This window comes from Citrus clementina, unplaced genomic scaffold, assembly GCF_000493195.1.
Source record: "Citrus clementina cultivar Clemenules unplaced genomic scaffold, Citrus_clementina_v1.0 scaffold_9, whole genome shotgun sequence".
In the NCBI taxonomy this organism is placed as follows: domain Eukaryota; kingdom Viridiplantae; phylum Streptophyta; class Magnoliopsida; order Sapindales; family Rutaceae; genus Citrus; species Citrus x clementina.
In genome coordinates this window covers 10,201,566-10,222,639 of record NW_006261964.1, presented here as the reverse complement: position 1 = coordinate 10,222,639, position 21,074 = coordinate 10,201,566, and the positions used below count along the sequence as shown (strand labels likewise).

At 32.7% G+C, this 21,074-nt stretch overlaps 3 protein-coding genes across 3 annotated transcripts; 2 read left to right on the top strand and 1 right to left on the bottom strand.

The window, feature by feature from the left end:
- Window positions 1-1,195: 1,195 nt before the first annotated feature.
- Window positions 1,196-2,908, top strand: LOC18032424 (diacylglycerol O-acyltransferase 2D). The gene is made up of 2 exons (XM_006420540.2): window positions 1,196-1,870; window positions 1,976-2,908. Exons 1-2 carry the CDS (start codon window positions 1,596-1,598, stop codon window positions 2,697-2,699), a joined length of 999 nt encoding a protein of 332 aa, XP_006420603.1. The 5' UTR covers window positions 1,196-1,595; the 3' UTR covers window positions 2,700-2,908.
- Window positions 2,909-2,951: 43 nt separating this feature from the next.
- Window positions 2,952-7,136, bottom strand: LOC18032615 (3-ketoacyl-CoA thiolase 2, peroxisomal). Its single transcript, XM_006420541.2, has 14 exons — window positions 6,807-7,136; window positions 6,633-6,709; window positions 6,242-6,326; window positions 5,544-5,670; window positions 5,331-5,429; window positions 5,178-5,245; window positions 4,989-5,096; window positions 4,829-4,906; window positions 4,551-4,683; window positions 4,361-4,457; window positions 3,932-4,055; window positions 3,728-3,836; window positions 3,357-3,440; window positions 2,952-3,270 (listed from the first exon to the last, which is right to left on the bottom strand). Exons 1-14 carry the CDS (start codon window positions 6,894-6,896, stop codon window positions 3,161-3,163), a joined length of 1,389 nt encoding a protein of 462 aa, XP_006420604.1. The 5' UTR covers window positions 6,897-7,136; the 3' UTR covers window positions 2,952-3,160.
- An 11,427-nt stretch (window positions 7,137-18,563) lies between these two features.
- Window positions 18,564-20,201, top strand: LOC18032346 (9-cis-epoxycarotenoid dioxygenase NCED6, chloroplastic). Its single transcript, XM_006420539.2, has one exon. It carries the CDS (start codon window positions 18,564-18,566, stop codon window positions 20,199-20,201), a length of 1,638 nt encoding a protein of 545 aa, XP_006420602.2.
- The last annotated feature ends 873 nt before the right edge of the window (window positions 20,202-21,074 follow it).

Below are 21,074 nucleotides of genomic sequence, written 5' to 3'. Positions count from 1 at the left end.
CCGAGTAAATTCTATTAATATAATTGGTGGTTAATAAATTAAAAAGAAAAAATAATTAGATTTTAATTATTCATTAATAATAAAACACAGGTGGTACAAGATCTGTAAAAGATCAGGAGTGGTCAGATTAGGGGAGAATTTTGATCTTTAAGGAAGATGGATCGTGAAAAGTAGCATTTACTCCCACTCTTTTTCCTCAACTGGGGTCAATTTAAAATGCACTTGAGAATGATTCGAAATGACCTCTTGAAAAATAATTAGGTTTCGTTTGGCACACAGAATTAGATTAGATAAATTATTAGGATTAGGTTGAATTAGGTGTGATTGAATTAGATTGGATTATATTGACATTGTCTTATGTTTGGTACGGTATCAGATTAGATTATATTAAATAATATTTGAATGAAATTAAATAATATTTAAGTTGATATTTAAATATAAATATGAATTATTTATGAATATTTAATAATAATAAAATAATTATTAAAATTAATTTGAAAGACAATTAATAAAAATAAAATATATAGAAAATTAAATATTATCATAATTATAATAAATAAAATATAAATTAGATTAATTTAAATGTAAAAACTATTTAAATATTTAATTAAAATTTTTATTACACATTTTTTTTTTGTTTTGTCAAAATGTTAGTAAAAATCTATATATATGAAAGCAACTAATTACTGGTATTATTAATTTTCGTGATCAATTTTATTATAGTGATTATTAAATTAAACATTACATTAGATATGGTTAACTAAACAGACAATTGTTCTCAAAATTAATCCTAACTAAAACGCAAGTGTAAATTGGGATTGCTAGTCTCATGAGTTCACGACTAATTTAAAATTTAGTCCTTTAATCTAATTCAAAGTGAAGTTTGTCAAACATAACATAAATAATTAATCATGAAATTAATTCAACTTTATATTTAGTCCTTACTCCTAAGCATAGTTTTGTAGTCTTGACTTTAGGCCTACGATGATAGTGTCGGCGTTTGATTAAAGAAAAAAAAAATCATGAACTTTTATTTCACGAATTAGAATTTTCTCATTATTTAATTTTTTTAAAAAAATTTTCTCATTATTTAATTTTTTTAAAAAAATTTAATTCAAGTAATTGATAATTAATAAATTAAAAAATAAAAATAATTAAATCTTAATCATACTAACATTAAAAAAACAGGTAGCTCTGTAAGGTGGTCCTGAGAAAATACTCTTCAATTCACACACCGAAAGCCTACAAAAGAAGACTCTGGATTCTTCACGAGCTACGTGAATTAGAAAAAAAATATGTTACATTTCACCGTTAGCATAGGCATGTGACTGAAGGTGTGCGGTCAGCGGTCAGAGGCGGAAAGCTCGGGAATAGAATAGAGAGAGGGGATGCTTTTTTTTTTTTGTTTTTTTTTATTTGGGATAAGGAGAGGGGGGATGATTTTGATTTACCTCCCTCGCTCTTGAAAGAAACAAAATAAAAATTGGGTTTTGTTTATCGATGCACGTATGTTTCGATTTGTTAATTATAAGACTAGAATTGTTCGTTGTAACTGAAGAATTAGTAAAGTGAAGGAGTGCGGGCGGTGGGCGAACATGGCGCTTGGAGAGGGAGCGGAGCATGAGCATGAGCATGAGCACGAGCGTGGATACCGAGAATATCGAGGAAACGAAGAATTTCCATCGAACATGTTGCATACGATGGTAGCTCTGGGGATATGGCTGGGCTCTATTCACTTCAACGTCCTTTTGATCCTGGTCTCCTTCACATTCTTCCCTCTCTCCATTTCTATTCTGGTGTTAGGATTGCTATTGTTGTTTATGTTCATCCCCATCGACGAACATAGCAAATTAGGCAGAAGCTTGTCCAGGTACCTCGTCTGCTCTGTCTCTGCCTTAATTAATTAATTAATTAATTAATGTTTGTATTTGTATAATTGTGTCTCTCAAACGATTATCTTTTCAAATTGGGGCAGATATATCTGTAAGCACGCGTGCAGTTATTTTCCGATCACCCTCCATGTTGAGGATATCAATGCCTTCCATCCCGATCGCGCTTATGTTTTTGGCTATGAGCCGCATTCAGTTTTGCCCATTGGGGTGGTCGCACTTGCTGACCTTACTGGTTTCATGCCCCTGCCAAAGATAAAGGTCCTCGGGAGTAGTGCCGTATTCTACACGCCGTTTCTGAGACACATATGGACGTGGTTGGGTACTACGCCAGCGACGAAGAAAAACTTCATTTCTCTCTTGGCTGCTGGTTACAGTTGCATCCTAGTGCCCGGGGGAGTGCAGGAGACGTTTCACATGGAGCATGGCTCGGAGGTTGCCTTTCTGAAGACGAGAAGAGGATTCGTTCGCATAGCCATGGAGATGGGCCGACCCCTGGTTCCAGTTTTTTGCTATGGTCAGTCGAATGTCTACAAGTGGTGGAAGCCAGGTGGGAAGCTGTACCTCCAATTTTCGAGAGCCATCAAGTTCACCCCAATATACTTTTGGGGGCTTTTCGGATCTCCTTTACCCTCTCGGCATCCAATGCATGTAGTGGTCGGGAAGCCAATAGAGCTGAAGAAAAGTCCTCAGCCTACCAACGAAGAGGTGACTGAAGTACACAATCAATTTGTGGAAGCACTTAGAGATCTCTTCGAAAGGCACAAAGCGCAGGTTGGATATCCCGATCTTGAATTGAAGATTCTTTGATCAGCAGTTAATTTGTGTTCCCATGCTCGTTCATCTTCCAGTAGAATAATGTTTATTTATGTGCCGGCTTGTTTCATGTCTCATGTTCAATTAGATCAGTAGGAAATAAAGCACGAATTTATACGGACGACATAGGGAGAATCTAGATAAGAGAAAATACGTTGATACATTTCCAGTTTACAATTTATGTATGATCTATTTCTCTTTTTCTTTTTGGACGTCTGTCTATTTACTTCCATCACACAAAGCTCATCAGAATAGTGTTCTGGCATTCATAAAGTGTGACGATATTTAAATTAATCATATCAAAACCGAAGATACAGACAGCTGTGTGACCTGTGGTCGGCTTTGTGATCACAACAAAGCAATCTTATTACATATAACTGTTCATTAAAAATACTCGGATTCCAAACACAATATGATCGTTCCACAAGAACGTGCTGCAGCAGACAAATGGTAATCTACAGAACATCCTTAGATAAGAAATTGTTGCTTTCCACTTTCCTGACATTGCAAAGCTCATCGGCACAGTCACCTCTTTCGAAAACAGCTGCTGCCCCCATTCCTGTGCCTGCATTCAAGAGATTCAAGGTCAATCATACATACACACTCCATCAAAATTTCACAGAAAAGGCAAGAAAGTAAAAGAAGGAATACCTATGCACATTGATATCACTCCAAAGCGGCAGTCTCTGCCTCGCCTCTTCATCTCATGCAATAGAGTTGCAACACAGCGGGCACCTGTGAGAAGCACAAAGTAGATCAAAGAGGATTTTATTATGTTTGCCATAGAGCTCTACATATCTAAACTTATGCCCTCTGAATACAAAAGTTACTTAAGCTTCCTAACCACTACCCTAAAACCGTTATGGCCCACCCTTATTGTTAGTTGAAAAGCTCCAGTACATATATATATTTTTTTTTTGGGCCAATAAATTCTATAAGACTTGATTGCCAAAATATGACAAACAGAAGTAACAACTAATGTGGGTAATTTTAAAATCATAAACAATTAGAACAACAATTACCTGTTGTGCCCAGAGGATGCCCAATGGCAAGTGCACCTCCATTCACATTGATCTTTTCTGGATCGAGACCCAGCTTGTTACGGCAATATACAAACTGGGATGCAAATGCCTGCAAGGTGCAACAAGAGACTTGCATGATTTGAAAGGCCCTGTAGCATTAATGAAATTGAAGAAATTGATGAGTGAGAGAACTAAAGCTACTACCTCATTTATCTCAAAAAGATCAATATCGTCAAGTTGAAGACCCGCAGACTTAACTGCAGCTGGAATTGCCACAGCTGGGCCAACACCCATGATGGCAGGATCCACACCAACAGCAGCAAAGGTCCTGCACAGTTAGCAGTTCTTGCTTCAGGAAAAGAAAAGATTAAAATTTAAAAAGGAAAGAGCCTTTAATTGTTCCTCATTGGATTCATTCAAAGAATGTAAACTGATCCAAGCTTGTTTTCAATAATGAACTAAAATCATATGAAAGTTGCTGAACCTCACAGAAATTTTGAAGACAGAAGGTCATCCAATTTTATGTGAATATTTTTCACATTTCTAGGCATTTCTAGACAGAAGGTCATCCAAATTTATGTGAATATTTTTCACTTATCAGAAATTTAAAACAAATATGCATGTGTCAGCTACCTGAATACACCAAGAATGGGTAGGCCTTTACGCATGGCAACGCTTCTCTTCATAAGCAGAACAGCCCCAGCACCATCACTCACTTGGCTAGAATTTCCTACAATACAAGTGCCACACTTTTAAACAATCTGAAATAAACTGACAATCACACATATCAAAGAGAAAGAACAGATGCTGAATAATTGTCTACCGGCAGTGGTAGTCCCATCTTTCTTAAACACAGGCTTCAACTTCGCCAACTCTGATACTGAAGTGTTTGGCCGAATTCCATCATCAACTGAAATTGTGACGGGTTTCTCATCACCAGTTTTTGGGTCAACGATCTTCATAGATGAAATATGTATTAGTGCCTTAACATAAAAACACAAGTGCTTGGCCACAAGTGCATTGAACGTGTATGGCCACATCCCATCTCATTGCAGACTCCCCCCCTCCCCGGCCAAAAAAAAAAAAAAAGAGAAACTCTACCTTGGTGGCCACAGGGATAATTTCATCTTTAAATTTACCAGCAGCAGTGGCAGCAGCAGCCTTTCTATGAGAGTCAACCTAAGAAAATAACATGAAGTAAATCAATATCATAGAATCCTGCTAAAACATTAATTCACATAGAATAATTCATTCAACTTACTGCTGCTTGGTCTTGCTCCTTCCTTGTCACACCAAAACGATGAGCGACGTTTTCTGAAGTAACACCCATGGGAAGGAGGCAATTCTGGGCTTGTTCAAAGGCTTTTACCTATCGTGATCAGAAAGCAGAGCATGTCACAATCAAATTTTCGTGTCCAACAAATACAACCAGGAAGAGTGAGTAGCATACTTTTGGATTTACTGATCCTTCCCAAGCCATTGGATTGACTGTCATGGATTCCAGCCCAGCACCAATACCTACATACATTTGAAGAATTTTAAATGAAGCAAATAAAAATTTCTTTTCAAAAAAGATATCCTCAAAAGAGAAGTGTCCTCTTACCAATGTCATAAAAGCCAGCTTTAATAGCAGCAGCAACATCAGCAACAGCCTGAAGCCCAGAAGAGCACTGCCTGTTCACAGTTCTAACAGGCACAGTTTCTGAACCACGTATAAAATCATAAAAATTTTAACAATAAAACCAGCACACATAAAATAAAAAAAAAAAACTAATCCCAAAAAAAAAAATACATGAATTCAAAGAGAGACACAAACCAGGGAAACCAGCATAGAATGCAGCCATCCTGCATTCACTTGCTCTTTGAGACCCTGGTGCCAAAACTGTACCCACAACAATGTCTCCAACTTCACTTGGATCTACATTTGTTTTTTCTATCACTGCCTGCACCCACCCAAGTCCATAAATATACATAGATAAATCCTTTCAGCTTCAGGTTTAGGATTATACTAAACTACCAGTCCAACCATTATCACTATAAATCAACTTCTAACATGTTACCAGATTCACTCACGTTACATACATGCCTTACATTCTATATTCCAACTTGCAGAATTAGGTTAACTAGGATTACAAACAAAGCGCAAGAATGATATACATATCAATCATTAGGTAATTAAAAACACATATGCACAACACAGGTGCAAGCAGACCATCGGGATTAAACTACACTACCGGTCCAATAACACTGCAAACCACAGCATAAACATGTTGCCAGATTCACTTATGTTACAACTCTTACATTCTTACAATGTTAGGTTTAGCGAATAAAAATCAAGGAAATGTAGCGGTACTAGGATTTGAAACTTAAATATTCGACTCTAGAAGAATTCAGATTTGAATTGAACACGAAACATGTAACAGTCATAACAACATAGAACAATTGCAACTTACAAACAAAACAAGAGCAACAACGAAATTGTTCGAATCTTTTAAGTAATTTAACAATGCATACCTTCAAAACAGGTGCAAGCAGATCATCAGGATAAGTGTCCTTGAAACCACCTCGTTTTGATTTGCAAAGTGCAGTCCTATAAGCTCTGTATCACAAAAACCTCTCTAATTAAAATCTAGACTTGAATCTAGTACTGAGCTGGCTTGTCCTCAACTCTCCATAATCTTTTACCATGCGTGCAAGTATAGCAATATACATTAAAATTTAATCAATTTTACATTATTATTTTCTTATTCAATAACTACCAATTATATCTTTCAAAAAAATTAACAAAAAAGATTAGCTCAACACTGAATCATTAAAATCCAATCCAATCCAATTGAGTCATAATTAGTATAACATAATATAATAAAAAAAAGATACAAATCATCACATCTTGGTCGTCACTTACGCCACAATCACCACATCATCACCGTACACAGACGTCCTATGATACGCCGCGCTATCTCCAGCTGCACATGCCGACGCCTGCATCAAAAATTAAAAACCAGAAAATTAATTAAAATCTCAGAATTTTTTTTTTTAAAAATTAATTAGCGTCAAATCAAAATCAAAATCGACTTACGGAGAGAATAGACTCGTAATTGTGAGAGGAGGAATTAGAAGGGCGAAGATGTTCGAGCAACACTTGCTGTCTGTTGATTGCTTTCTCCATTATTTCTCGTTTGATTCGAAAATATTGGATCCTTTTTTTCTTTTTTTTTTTTTCCTTTTTGATCCTTTTAGCGTTTAGCTTTGAATGTTTTTTTTCCCTTGGTGTTGGTGCTATGTAATGGCGGTAAGGAAATTGACCATTGGAGGATTCTATTTATAGTTTGTTTTAATAATTGAAACAGTGATATTTTGGATAAGGTGAAAAGAATTGGGGATGTGTGCAATGACGATATTTTTTGTTCTGTTAATGAAGATGAAGATATGATCATCTGAACGGTGATGATGACGGACACGCAAGCGCCATCACTGTTTTGACTTTTTAGTTAAAGCCATTTCCATTCTCGAGTTCAGCGCGTGTTGTTACTTACTGTATTTTCCTTATCCATTAGTTTGTGGAAATACGCATTTATAACATCATACATACAATGCACACTACTCGTTATGAGTTTGTTATTATTAAGAGTAATGATATAGCCACAAACTCCTATACAAATTTATTTTGTACAAACTGACGTGGCATTAATTCATTAGTTGAATAAAAATATAAATTAATAAAAACAAATCATGTGGGCCAAATGATATTTAATTCAATCAATTTTATCATGCCACATCAGTTTGTACAAAATAAGTTTGTACAAGAGTTTGTGACTGTATCATTACTCTATTATTAAACTGACATACGTACAAAATTCAAATTATCAAATTCACCCACAATTAGTTGCGAGTTTTAATTTTTTTAAGAGTATCCTCCCATTGCAAATTTTGACAATTACAAATTTATAATGGTATTCGACGAATTTTTTGTAAATTTCCACATTTAAAATCACAAATGTTGTAAGATATTTTTAATAAAACTTAAAAATTTAAATTATATAACTCAATATGTGAATTTATAATAATAACCTAATTTTTTTCACATAAAATACTCAATTCTCAATTTAATCAACGTAAATAGAAAATTAAAATTTCAATATTAGTCCCAAAAAAAAAAATACAAGTCCAACAACAATTCTCAATCCAACATTAATTCTTAAATTTATGTATAAACTAAACAAGTCCATTGAAACGTAAAAATATTTTTAATTAAAAAAGGAAAAAAAATCAAAAACTAGCATCTAAAAATAACAACATGATTATGCAAAAATATATGAGAATTGAAGATCTTTTAATTTTCTATTATATATATATATATATATTGCTTCAAAAACTACATTCTGCTTTCATATTTTCAAAATTTGACATGAAGTCAGGATTTTGGCAAATTCAAATTCATCCAAATGACCGTTACAAAATTGTTTTTACTGTTCCATTTAGACAGTATGAATGGACTGTTATGCCCTTCGGTTTAAAGAATGCACCTTCAGAATTTCAAAGAATTATAAATGACATTTATAACCATATATATATATAATCATTCTTAAGTGCGAAAGCCCGAATTTTTATATATTTTTAAATCATACAGTTTAAAATAATTAAAAATTAACTCTTTTAAATTCTGTAGTCTTAAAATATATCCGCATAAAAAAAAAAAAGTCTGCACTATATATGCACACCGTAAGATTGATTACTATTTTAATACACTATTAGCCCATGGTATTTCGTTTCAAGCGTTGGGCACTTGCTACAGCGCGCGTGGTATTTTGTTGCTTAGGACCAACGATATTGTCTCGGAATGCGTGCCGGCGTGGGGAAGGGGCAAACGATGCAAGAAGATCAAAACTGGAAAATATGCTTTTAGACCTTCGGGTAGGATGGGCTAAGCCCGATCCGGGTGAAAGGAAGGGCCTGGTCCTTCTGAAGCCCAGCATGAAGCCCGATCAAAAAATTGAAAAGAAATAATTTGAATCACTCTTAAGCGTATAAATAACGTTCTATAAATTTATGCGACATATATGATTTTCTTTTAGGAAAATGATATCCAACCCCAAGGGTAACTTCATACTGGTCCTTGAACACCAAATGCCCGATTATCTATCCATGCGGACCTGCGGCTATCATAAACTTTGTGCTGCTATCATAATCATTTCTTTGGAAAATGGCATGAGAATTTTCTATCTTTGTTAATTCATTATTATTGTTATTATTATTTTTTGGTCACCCCATGACTGCCTCCAAATTAAAGGTATCTCTTTAAATTTATACTTTTGGCATATTGTTTCCATCTAGCAGGAGATTAGTTAGCTAAACAATCGTTGAAAAGATTAAGTTGCTGTCAAACAACTTAAAAATAAAATACATGTGTTTGAGCTATGAAATACAACGATCATATCTGTATTTATAGGCAGATTAATTCGGATGCTTCTACACACAATATGTGAGCTTAAATTAAGCTCTCAAACAAGCTTTAGGCAGCAGCAAGTACTAAAATATCTTACTTGTATCAAATTGCATATTGGGTTGGCAATTGCATCAATAGTACTTACCTGAGCTCTAATTAGCACACTAATTAATAAAACTTATGCTCGACATTTAAGGGTGAATAATGGTAAATCTAGAATGTAAGGCTAATGCCTTAGATCAGTACTTGACCATTCAAATAGTATTTAAGGATGAATAATAGTAAATTCGACTTTATTTTTTGCAATCCTTTTTGACGCCAACATGATTTTAGTTTTATTTTTCTCCAATATCCTAACTAATATTTGTATGTATACGTATTCAAATGGGTACCAAAATAATATTTTAAAAAAGAAAGAGAATAGGAAAAGAGAACAGTGATAAAGTTATTAGGAATAGAGGCTTTTAGAGAAAACAATATTTATTAATTTTTTTTCATGCATCATATGTGTTGAAAGATTTTGAAATATAGGTAATATTTGTGTGAGAAATGTATAGTGTCTGAAAATGTATTTATATTGTATGTAACTTAAACTTCAAACAAGCATGTGTAAGAAAACTTGTATTTAACTAATTATGATTGAAAAAAATATATATGAGAGGCCAATTTCAAAAAACTCAAAAGTTTTTTAAGCTAGTTATATAAATTCTCATAATTTAATAGATATTAATAGAATAGATATGCAAGATGGACCTTTTAAATAATTTTAAAAAAATAAAGAGATTGACAAGCTAATTTGCTCACACAAAGGGACTAAAAAGAGCTTTTTGTATAAAATATGTTTTTTTAAAAGAATTTTTAGGATATTTTCTTTTTCGACAAAATTCTTATTTAAGGAAAAAGTAATTTCTCCTTTGGAACTTAATTTTTTCAAGTAGGAGCACAATTTGTATGAGGAAAAGAATATTTTTCCTAATAAATAATCACTATATATAAGAAAGTTAGGTTCACTTATTTACATAATACAATATTTAATTTCTTCGTAAGTAGACAATTTCAAATGTAAGAGAAATAATAAAACTATTGAGAGATTGTATATTATTTGTATGAGTGGGCCCAATTAAGGTCTAGAAGGGGCTTTCAGACCCTTCTAAGCTATTTTTTTTTATAAATGTACCTCTTGAAAGATTTAAATAAAAAGAATTTGAGCACATTTTTTATATAACAAAATTTTACAGTTTAGTGATAAGGATGCTATTTAAGATTTTGTAGACTTAGTTCAACTCCCCATAGCCATATAAATTCTTTTTTTTAAAAGATATTTTGTGTAGCCAATACTACATTAGTTTATTTTCTTACATATATTTGTGGAGATTACTTACACAAAAGAACTTTCACAAATATGGTCACAAATATTTTTTAAAATTTAAAAGAAAATAATAGAATTTGAGTTTTTGAGTCTCTAAACTTGTTTAAGCGAACAGTAAAAAAAAAAAAGTACCCCAAATTAAATATTTTTTTTTTAACTAAGCTCTCCTTAATTTTAGTTTTTGGGTCCGCCACTGGTTATTGGGGGTTCTTTGTCTGAGGAAAATGCTATAGTAATTGCAATAATTTTTCACATAATATATTTTTCTCTCGTCGTCCTTGGTGGCTGTGGTTTTTCTCCGGTATAAGATTTTTCCACATAAATTTTTTATGTTATGTGATTAGTTTTATTCTCCATCTATTTTTTATTTATTATTTGTTTAAATTTTTTTTTCTTGGGTACAATTAAAAATCTCTAACATGTGGCATTAGAGCCAGATCTTAGTAGGCAGAATGTGGTGATGAAATAGCTCGTGCGTTGGACGAAAGGACCAATGCCTAGCGTTGGTTTTCTCTAAGGGAAGATTGTTGGGTTGTATCCTACATTAGCCAATAAAAGGAAGTTATTTAGATTTATAGGTAAGATATGTCTTTTTACACAATATGCTTATCTTTTGGATTAGATATCTAGAAATCTGAGGTCTAAATTCCTACAAATTTATCCTAAATATATAATAATAATAATTTTATATGATTGTTAAATTAGTAATGATATAGTTATAAATTTAGAATACAAAATTTATATCACAAATGATATGACAGTTAATGTATTAGTATAATAAAATAAACCCATGATGGTCATTGATTGTTGACATGCAACCACACACATTCTATGCAAGACAAAATTGGCAGAATTGGCTGTTTGGACTTTGGAGAAGCAGTTCCATTGGTAGGATGATGAGCCAGTGCATAAAATTAAGGAGTCACCTCGTTTCGATAATTACAAATTTATCTTGAAAGAAAGTTACGGAAAACGACCGATAAAAGATTACGACAAGCTTCATTTGAGAATATCCCATAATATATAGAAATTAACCATCAAAATGCCATTTTTATACTGCAAGTGGACTAATCCTTTAAAAGAATAGAGTTCGTTAATGGTGTATATGATGTATTACAGTGCAAAAGTCCCTTTTTAGCTTATTTTTCAATTAAACTGGTAATGTTGAACACAATCAAACTTGTTAATCGACAATAAAAAAAAAAAAACTCAAATAAAAACCCACTGAAAATAGATTAAAAAAAATTACAGAAAACAGCAGGTGACATAAGCAATCGCCTAAGCCTATGGCCTCCCATTGAATCAAAGCCTAATTAATCAGCATTATTTATGGTTATGTCTAATTAAGTTTTTTTTTCTTTACTTTTAATGAGTAGCCAAGTCTTCAAACACTTTATGAATAACAACACATTATATGTCATTAGAATGAAATTTCAACTAAAATTTTTGAATGTTTATCATTATCTAAACTTTTACGTTCTCAGTAATATCTTTGACTTATCAAAACTCAAACTGAAAACTAATTTTTTTTAAACTATTTTTTTCATATCTTATATTTTGTCAACACTATCCTTATGATTAGACAATTAAAAAAATGAAAAAAAAGGTTTTGCCATTAAGATCCATATATAGATTAAAAGAATGAATTAAAAATAATATAAATACCTTGCTATAAATTACAATTTTCTTTTTTTTTTTTTGGTTTCTATACTTTTTCTTTTAATTTTCTTTTATCATTTTTATCGGAAGATAAAATCGCAAAATGTCTTCTCAGAACTATTTATTTATAATGAATATATCAACTACAAATACGAATTTAAATATGAAAATTAGACTATTATTTTTTTAAATATGAAAACGCCTAATAGTGAATTTTGCCTAAGGCCCAAAGTACTCTTGAGTCGCCTCCAATAAATATGAGATAGAAAAGTACGTAGCGAGAAAAGGAAAAAGAAAATGTTGATAGTTCATGTTCCTCAATTTCTACCTCTCTTTTGGAAGTAACACTAAATTAATAAAATGTTATATCACATGCGCTTGAAGGTAAACAGATGCGGAAGTCGAAATGGGTAGAACAGATAGTACCATCTACGCAGTGGCGGATTTAAAAAAATAATTTACTGGGGGCTAAATTAGATAAGAATAAAATTTTAAAAATAAAACTTTGAATGTATAAAATATTTACTAATACATTTATAATTGTTATCAACACATTTTCATATTTTGAAAATGTTATGTAATAAATTGATTATCAATATTATTAAATGGGACTCAACTACCTTACAACAGTTGCAAGGTACCACCAAGTTTTGTCTTTTCTTGATTTCAATTCTTTGCCATTGGATTTAGTGAAAAGGTATTTTCAATGGTAGAGATTTGTCCATTTAAATATGAACATTGTACTCCTTGATATTTATTAAAAATACAAACAAGTTAAAGAGTTAAAAGTTTTAGCACATAAATCCGGATTGTTTACAATTTATATTGTTTAATTAGTAGGGAGTATTATAAATTTTATTTAAAAGAATAAATTTTTAATATTATTTATTTTATTAAAAATAAATATTATTTAATATTATTTATTCCATTTTATTTAATATTATTTATTCCATTTTATTTAATATTATTTATTCCATTTTATTTAATATTTTTTAGTCATAGACTTATTATTATATTTATTCTTTTTTAAAAAGATAAATAATGTTGAATAAAATAAAATTACATTTTAAAAGGTCATTAGTTAAAGCACATAAACTTATAAATAAAATGTAAATAAAAAAGAAGATAAAGGGTTCAATGAAATTTAACGTCACATAAGACAAAATTTGGTGGCACCTTGCAACTATTGCAAGTTAGCTGGACCCTATTAAATGTATCATTTCCTACATAAAGAACTAAATTATTATTTATAAATCTGGTTCCTCACAAATTTTGTTATCTCTACTATTATTATAGAAATTAGAAGAATTAATTCTATTTTTGGGAATAGGAAAATGTTGTGTGATAGGTTATCATTATTTATAATTGAAGTATAGGCTTCTATCATTCTTAAAGTTTAAATTTTATGGGTTTATAAATTTATCAGAACTATTCTAATAAATTTAATAAGGACTCATTGGAAACCTAAAATATATTTTTCTTTTATTCTTAATTTTTTTTTTTTGCCAGCGGGGCTGCAATCCCTACTAGTCACATGCTGCATCCGCCTTTGCATCTACGCCAAGTATAGAAAACCCTTGAAACACCAAAAGTATGTATCTTGATTGCTAAGAAACCCTAAAATGACTATCTTTGGTTTCCATGGTCAAATCTTATTCATCAAATAGACACTTAACCTTTTTATCTTCCTTACGCTGGACTCATTCATTCTAGGATCATAGCTTAAACACTCCCTATCTCCAAGAAAATAGCATTAGGTTTAGTGTTTGAAATAATGTTTAGGTGGCATTTGTTCATATGTTGATCGCCAGGTTGCTTTGTGTCCAAGTAACTCAATAGATAGCAATAGTTCCCTCGTTTATTTCGGTTCTACATTAATCATGTGGCATAGTCCGCTCCCATTCTCACAACTCTACCGTTCGCTTTACCGGCCATGCAAGATTATGAAACAAGAATTATTGGGTCTCAATAATGCCTGTCTCCAAAACTCACACTCGAGAGAGTAATAGATCAATGTAGCATTATTGTATCCTAAAGTAGATTTAAGGCCACACCAGCGCATCAAGATCAACGTCCCTTCCCATAATCCGTGCCATTACCCTTTGGCTGCCGCTAGTGACTCCTTCCCTCTGCCAAATTATGCCATAATAGGCGTCAACGTTCCGAAAGATTTGTACTAACAATTTTAGTACTTAAAAACAATAATGCCATATTTAAAAATTTAATTTGTAGTACAAACTCATTTGACAACATTATATCATTTTCATATGTCTCATATAATATAATACTACATAGTGTGCTCAAGAGATAGCAATGAGGCATATAAGGGTTGGATCTACCTTCCTCCTTATCTAGATTTGTAAAAAAAAAAAAATAGAATAAATATTTACATCAAATTCATCATGAGTCTATGATTTTTGCTCCATATTCAGATCTCAGAAAAAAAAAAAATCCAGACCTACTCCAAATCCATCATGAATTTATTAATTTTAATTTTTTAGCAAACTAGTTTTAAAAATTTTATAGATTATAAGAGAATATTAACAAAATTTGTCTTTACTAAACTATAAAACCAGTCAAGAAAAGTAAGAAAGAAAAAAAATACATATTCGAGAAAAAATACATATTACGACCAATCGAAATACATAATGCATCTCAATTAAAATTAAGAAGGAAAAATACGTATTACAATTCCTTCTCATGGCGATATATCAAACTAGCCCACGGAGGCCAACGAGCTCCTTCACTCACAGCATCATCCCTACTTGTTAGACAAATTTGCTAATTAGACAATTGGAAACTTCTTTCTCGGTTTGAGAAGAAGTTCAAAAAATAAATAAAATAGAATGAACTGTGCTTCTGTACGAAATTGTAACGCGTGGTTCTCCACATGGGACTTGCAAATTCCTAAGGGCTACGGAAATGATGATCAAAAGACAAAATTGAGTGATGAAATCAATTAACACAACGGCAGCAGTCATGGATATATACGCAACTCTATAATATATTAAGGCTCATGGTCAATTAAATTCCACGCTGGTTTCAAATGCCCAAACAAGAGTTGTCACGAAGTGAGGTGAGGTTGAACACGTGGGAGCCCACGATGGACCAGGATGTGTTTGGGGGTTATTGGAAGAAGGTTCCACTCGGCTTATGCAGGGTCTGCATCCACGTGCTTAATCATGTGACTCAGCCTCTTCTTAAATCCATAGCTTGTGAAGTTTTTAATCATTTAAATTTGCATCATCAAGTCATCATCATCAAGCTTGCCCTTGACTGTGAAAGCAAATATTAACCAAAGGTACGTTATGTTCTTGAGTCTGTTGTTTTTTTTTTTTTTTGACACATGGGGTTTATTATGGTTATTAAAAGTTTAAACTTTTGTTTGTTCTTTTTTTGTTGTTGTTGTTGTTGTAATGTTTATGACTAGGTCATTAAATGGAGTCTGATTTTGTTGGTATAGAGATTTTAAAGGAATTCTTGAAATAATGATTGCAATGTCCATTGTTACTATGCTCAAATGCCTAACATGGGTGTTTTTATTAATTTTGTTGGGAAGAAAATTGATTTATGGGTGTGAGAAGTCGATTGTTTGAGCTTTAGTTTCTAATGTTTTTCTGAGGTTTATAATTCATTATTAAATTAATTTAATCATTAAGGGTACTTAAGCTATTTGATTTGATTCATAGCTCAAAACATTTAGATTTTATGACTATTATCAAAACTAGCAGTAGTATAGTAAAACGATATAAAATTATCGAAGTTATAACTGCAGAAAGGTTTGGACTGCCTATTTATGACATGAGAAAATTTCACTTAATTTCTCCAAACAAAAGGGGATAATCCTCATTTTTCCCTTAATAATCGATTAATACTATCCCTCCCTTAATAGAATAATCAACTAAATTAGTCTACAAACATATGCTTTAAAAGAAAAAAAAAATTATATGGGATGGTCCTATATATATATTGAGACTGTTAAAAAAATGCATGCCACATGTTTTATATTATTTTCTCTTTTTCATGATTGATCAATTTCAAAATAAGAGTACATATATGTGTCAAAATATTATTGGTCAAGTGCACGAATGACATGGTGTACTGTTTCATATAGCTTTTTTTTGCGTCTTTTAAGAATATAATTTGTAACAATATTCTTCATTACATTTTTATAATTTCAAGAATATTATTCTCTTTTGATTTGAATTTATATTTTTAACAAAATTAGAAATGAGACTTTTAGATTAAAAGAGAATAACAATCCCCAAAATTTATAAGGAATATTCTCCTAATTAACATTCTCTTATTTGGTGAACTTCCTAGTATATCATTTTCTCTCATCTTTTCTAAATGACTCATTAGTTGATTATTTAGTGAGAACCTATTCATAGCTCACATAAGGTCTTATTATTAGAATCCATCAGAACACTATATTTAATTACGAGAGATCAATAAAATTTATTTATCTTAAATAAAACTGATCCCTCTCTTTTATCTAGGGGTGGGCACGGGTCGCTCAACTCGACCCAACCCGCATGTAGAACAGGTTGAAATTTTTCAACCCAACCCAACCCATTACATATCTCAACTCAACCCATTACATATCTCAACCCAACCCGCAAAACTGCGGGTTGGGTCGGGTTGGGTTGATTGGGTTAGATTTTTAAAAAAATTCATTTTTATAGTATAATTAAATAGTAAACAAAAATAAATTAATTAATAAAAAAAATAAAAAAATGCAAATATTAAAATCTTTATAACAAATCCAACATTTCAAAGTTTTTATATTTATATTTTATATGAAATATCAAAATTTATATAATAATTTTTATATACATACGGGTTGACCGGTTAGGTTAGATTGATTGGATTGGGTTTTTAAAAAAATCTATTGTTATAGTCTAATTAAATAGTGAACAAAAATAAATAAATAAATAAATTAGATAAACAAAAAAAATGTAAATATTAAAATCCTTAAAACAAATCCAACATTTCAAAGTTTTTATATTTATATTTTTTTTTATTTTTTATATAAAATATAAAAATTCATATAATAATTTATATATATATATATATATATATATACGGGTTGACGGGTTGGGAATTTAATAACTCAACCCGTAAAAAATTACACGGGTTGGGTCGGATTCACGGGTTGGACGGGTTGATGCCTACCCCTACTTTTATCTTCCAGCTTCAATATTCAATTGTTGATTTGTTTTTTTCACTACTATTATGCCAGGAATTAATTAATTTGGCTTTGACAAATTAATTTTCTTGTGAGATGATGGATTAATTTTTTTTTGTTTGTACACCATCTTTGTAATAAATATTAATAATAGAATAATCCCCGCACGTTAGTTGAGCAAAAAGATACAAAACTTCAAGTTAGTCTTACATTTTTTCCACGCGTCTGCTATAGGTAAATAAATCAAACAAAATTCGACACAACACCAAATTTCTCTATGTACAAAGAATTTTTCTCATATATTTTAAGATATATGAGGCTGCTTTAATGACATTTGTTGCCCGTCAAAAAACAAGTGACGCTGTTTTAAGATATATGAGGCAGCATTTGAGTATTCAAATATATATATGTCCTGGGTGATATTGATCCAACAATGACAGTGAATCTCTTAAAAGAAAATACAGATGGAGATACTGTATATTTAAATATACAAATGTTATTTGAGTATTAATTATGCCTACGGACTTCTATTAGCTAGTACCGTATATAATACAAACGTCGTACAGTTCAATAATTTATTTAACAAAATTAGAAACGACACATTTTAGCTCTATTTTAGTGTTGGAAATAACAAAAATATTGTTATTTAAGATCAAGTCTATTGACCGTTCATCAACCATTAGTGTAATATTTAAACCATCACTTGCTTTCTATCGCTTGCTCTAAGCATGAGAACATTTTCTTCCCCAAAAAAAAAAAAAAAATTCATTTTGGGATAGTGTTATTCATTGAATAAATTATTTTTGGGTTTCATTGAATAAATTAGCCAGCATGCTATCCATACGTCCTCAAAACAATCTGCCACGCGTCTAAACGCTGTCATGGCTCCTGGGTAGATTTGCTCTCTATCCTTTGCATTATTTTAATGAAAATAAATTGAACATTTTCAAAATCTTATATATAGCCCCCTCTTGTGTAGCCACCTTAACATCCCACAATTTCATAGCTTCATTCTTGTTCAGTTTAAAACAGCATGCAAGCCTCTTTTCAATGCTTCACCAATTCACCATTCTCCAAACATGACTCGCCTCTTACTCATTATCCAAAATTGACATCCAAAATCCACATTAATCCTTCCAAGAAAACGTCATTACCTCGGAAATTAGCACCGCCTATGCCGACGCCACCGCCACCGGACCCGGTGACATTCTTAGAGCCAGTGAGACCGAAGTACCCACATCACTTAAACCCACTTCAAAAGCTTGCAGCCTCGGCTCTTGACAAAATTGAGGACTCACTAATTGGGTTCTTTGAGAAAGGCAAAAGTTTACCGAAAACGGTGGACCCAACGGTTCAGATATCGGGCAACTTCGCCCCGGTCCAGGAGTGCCCCGTTCATCACGGGCTACAAGTTGTGGGCCGGATTCCCGATTGCTTACGTGGCGTTTATGTCAGAAATGGTGCCAATCCTATGTTCGTGCCCTCAGGTGGACACCATTTATTCGATGGTGATGGTATGATTCATGCTGTCACGTTGGGGCATGCAAATCAAGCCAGCTATAGTTGTAGGTACACTCAAACGAGCCGGCTCGTGCAGGAAGCTAAGTACGGTAAGCCGGTGTTTCCTAAGCCGATTGGTGAGCTGCATGGACATTTGGGATTGGCCCGCCTGGGTTTGTTCATGGCTCGAGCCGGAGCCGGCTTGGTTGATGGGTCACGCGGCATGGGCGCGGCTAATGCTGGACTTGTTTACTTCAACGGGAGCTTATTAGCCATGTCCGAGGATGACCTTCCTTATCGCGTCAAAATCAAACCCGACGGCGATCTCGAGACGATCGGACGGTTCAGTTTTGACGATCAGCTCGACTGTCCTATGATTGCGCACCCCAAGGTGGACCCCGTTACAGGTGATTTGCATGCACTCAGTTACAACGTTGTTAGGAAACCGTACTTGAAGTACTTCAGGTTTGGAGGCAGTAATAACGGGAAGAAGTCACGTGACGTGGATGTTACACTTGACCAACCAACAATGATTCACGATTTTGCCATTACGGAAAATTGTGTGATCATCCCGGATCACCAAGTGGTATTCAAGTTATCCGAGATGATTCGGGGCGGTTCGCCCGTAATTTACGACAAACACAAGACCTCCCGGTTCGGAGTTTTGTCGAAAAATGATGCTGATGAGTCTGGTATCCAATGGATAGACGTACCAAATTGTTTTTGCTTTCATTTATGGAATGCATGGGAAGAAAATAATGACGATGGCGACAGAAACGTCGTTGTCATCGGATCATGCATGGACCCACCGGACTCCGTATTCAACGAGCAACAAGACCCAGTTCGGAGTGAATTATCCGAAATCCGTTTGAACTTAAAAACCGGAAAGTCAACCCGGCGGGTTATTGTGTCGGGTATGAATTTGGAGGCGGGTCAAGTCAACCGAGCGCTATTGGGTCAAAAGACACGGTACGTGTACTTGGCAATAGCTGACCCGTGGCCAAAATGCAGTGGCATTGCCAAGGTTGATCTGGGAACTGGTGAGGTGACAAAGTTAATGTACGGTGAGCACCGTTTTGGCGGTGAGCCAATGTTTGTGCCTCAAAATAGTAAAAATGCGGGCAGTGGAAGTGAAGATGAAGGGTTTATAATGGGTTTCGTAAGAGATGAAAGGAGAGAGCAGTCGGAGATGGCGATAGTGAAAGCCTCAAGCATGGAGCAAGTGGCTTCGGTTAAGTTACCAAGGAGGGTTCCTTATGGATTTCATGGCACTTTTATTAGTGAACAAGAATTGAGCGGACAAGTTTTATGATCCTAGTTACTTCTCTTGCGCCTTGTTTAGTAAGTAGGAGACAATCAACATTCAGATGTATAGTGAATTAAAAATACTTATGGCAAGTTGTATTATTATATGTGAGAAGATATCCATGTTGGATCTTCATGCGTGTATATCATTGGGTGTATAAATATGAATTAAACACAATTGCAAAATGGGTTTTATTTTGAGATGCTATTAGTGAGAAAGTTGACAATGTGTTTGTGATAATGTTATGAGGAAGATGATGCACTAATAAATTAGAAGATGTTTATATCCACGAGTATATTTACACATACGACAATTCCTATCTTACATGCATGTAAGATAGTGGGATCCTTACACATATTGGTGGAAATGTTGGTGTGATGATTTCGAAGGGAGACAAGAAAACAGGGAAAGTGAATGTCACAAGATTCCACGTGAAGTTAATTATATTTTTTTTCAGCACTGAATTTAATAATAACAATAGGTGAGAGAAATTAAAAAAAAAGCAGCGCTAAATCTTTAATTTTGGTCAAAGACTTTTTTAGATGAGAAAAAAATTCAAGTATTTTTCTTCCTCAACTCTGAATCTTGATTTTGGTCAAAGACTTTTCTAAATGAGAAAAAATATTAAGTATTTAAATACTTTTTAAATAAGCATGTAGTAATAAATATACAAGAAATTATCATATTTCCATTTAATGATTAATGAAAGTTTTGAACATACTTAAAAATTTTTATAATTATATATCACAATCCACCTAATATTTTTAAAGTGTATTAATTATTCATTTTGCAGTTAACAACCATTAAATTCTAATGACATTATATGGGTAAAATAGGAAAACTTGGAAATAGTTTTTATTTTTTTAATTTTTACTTTTT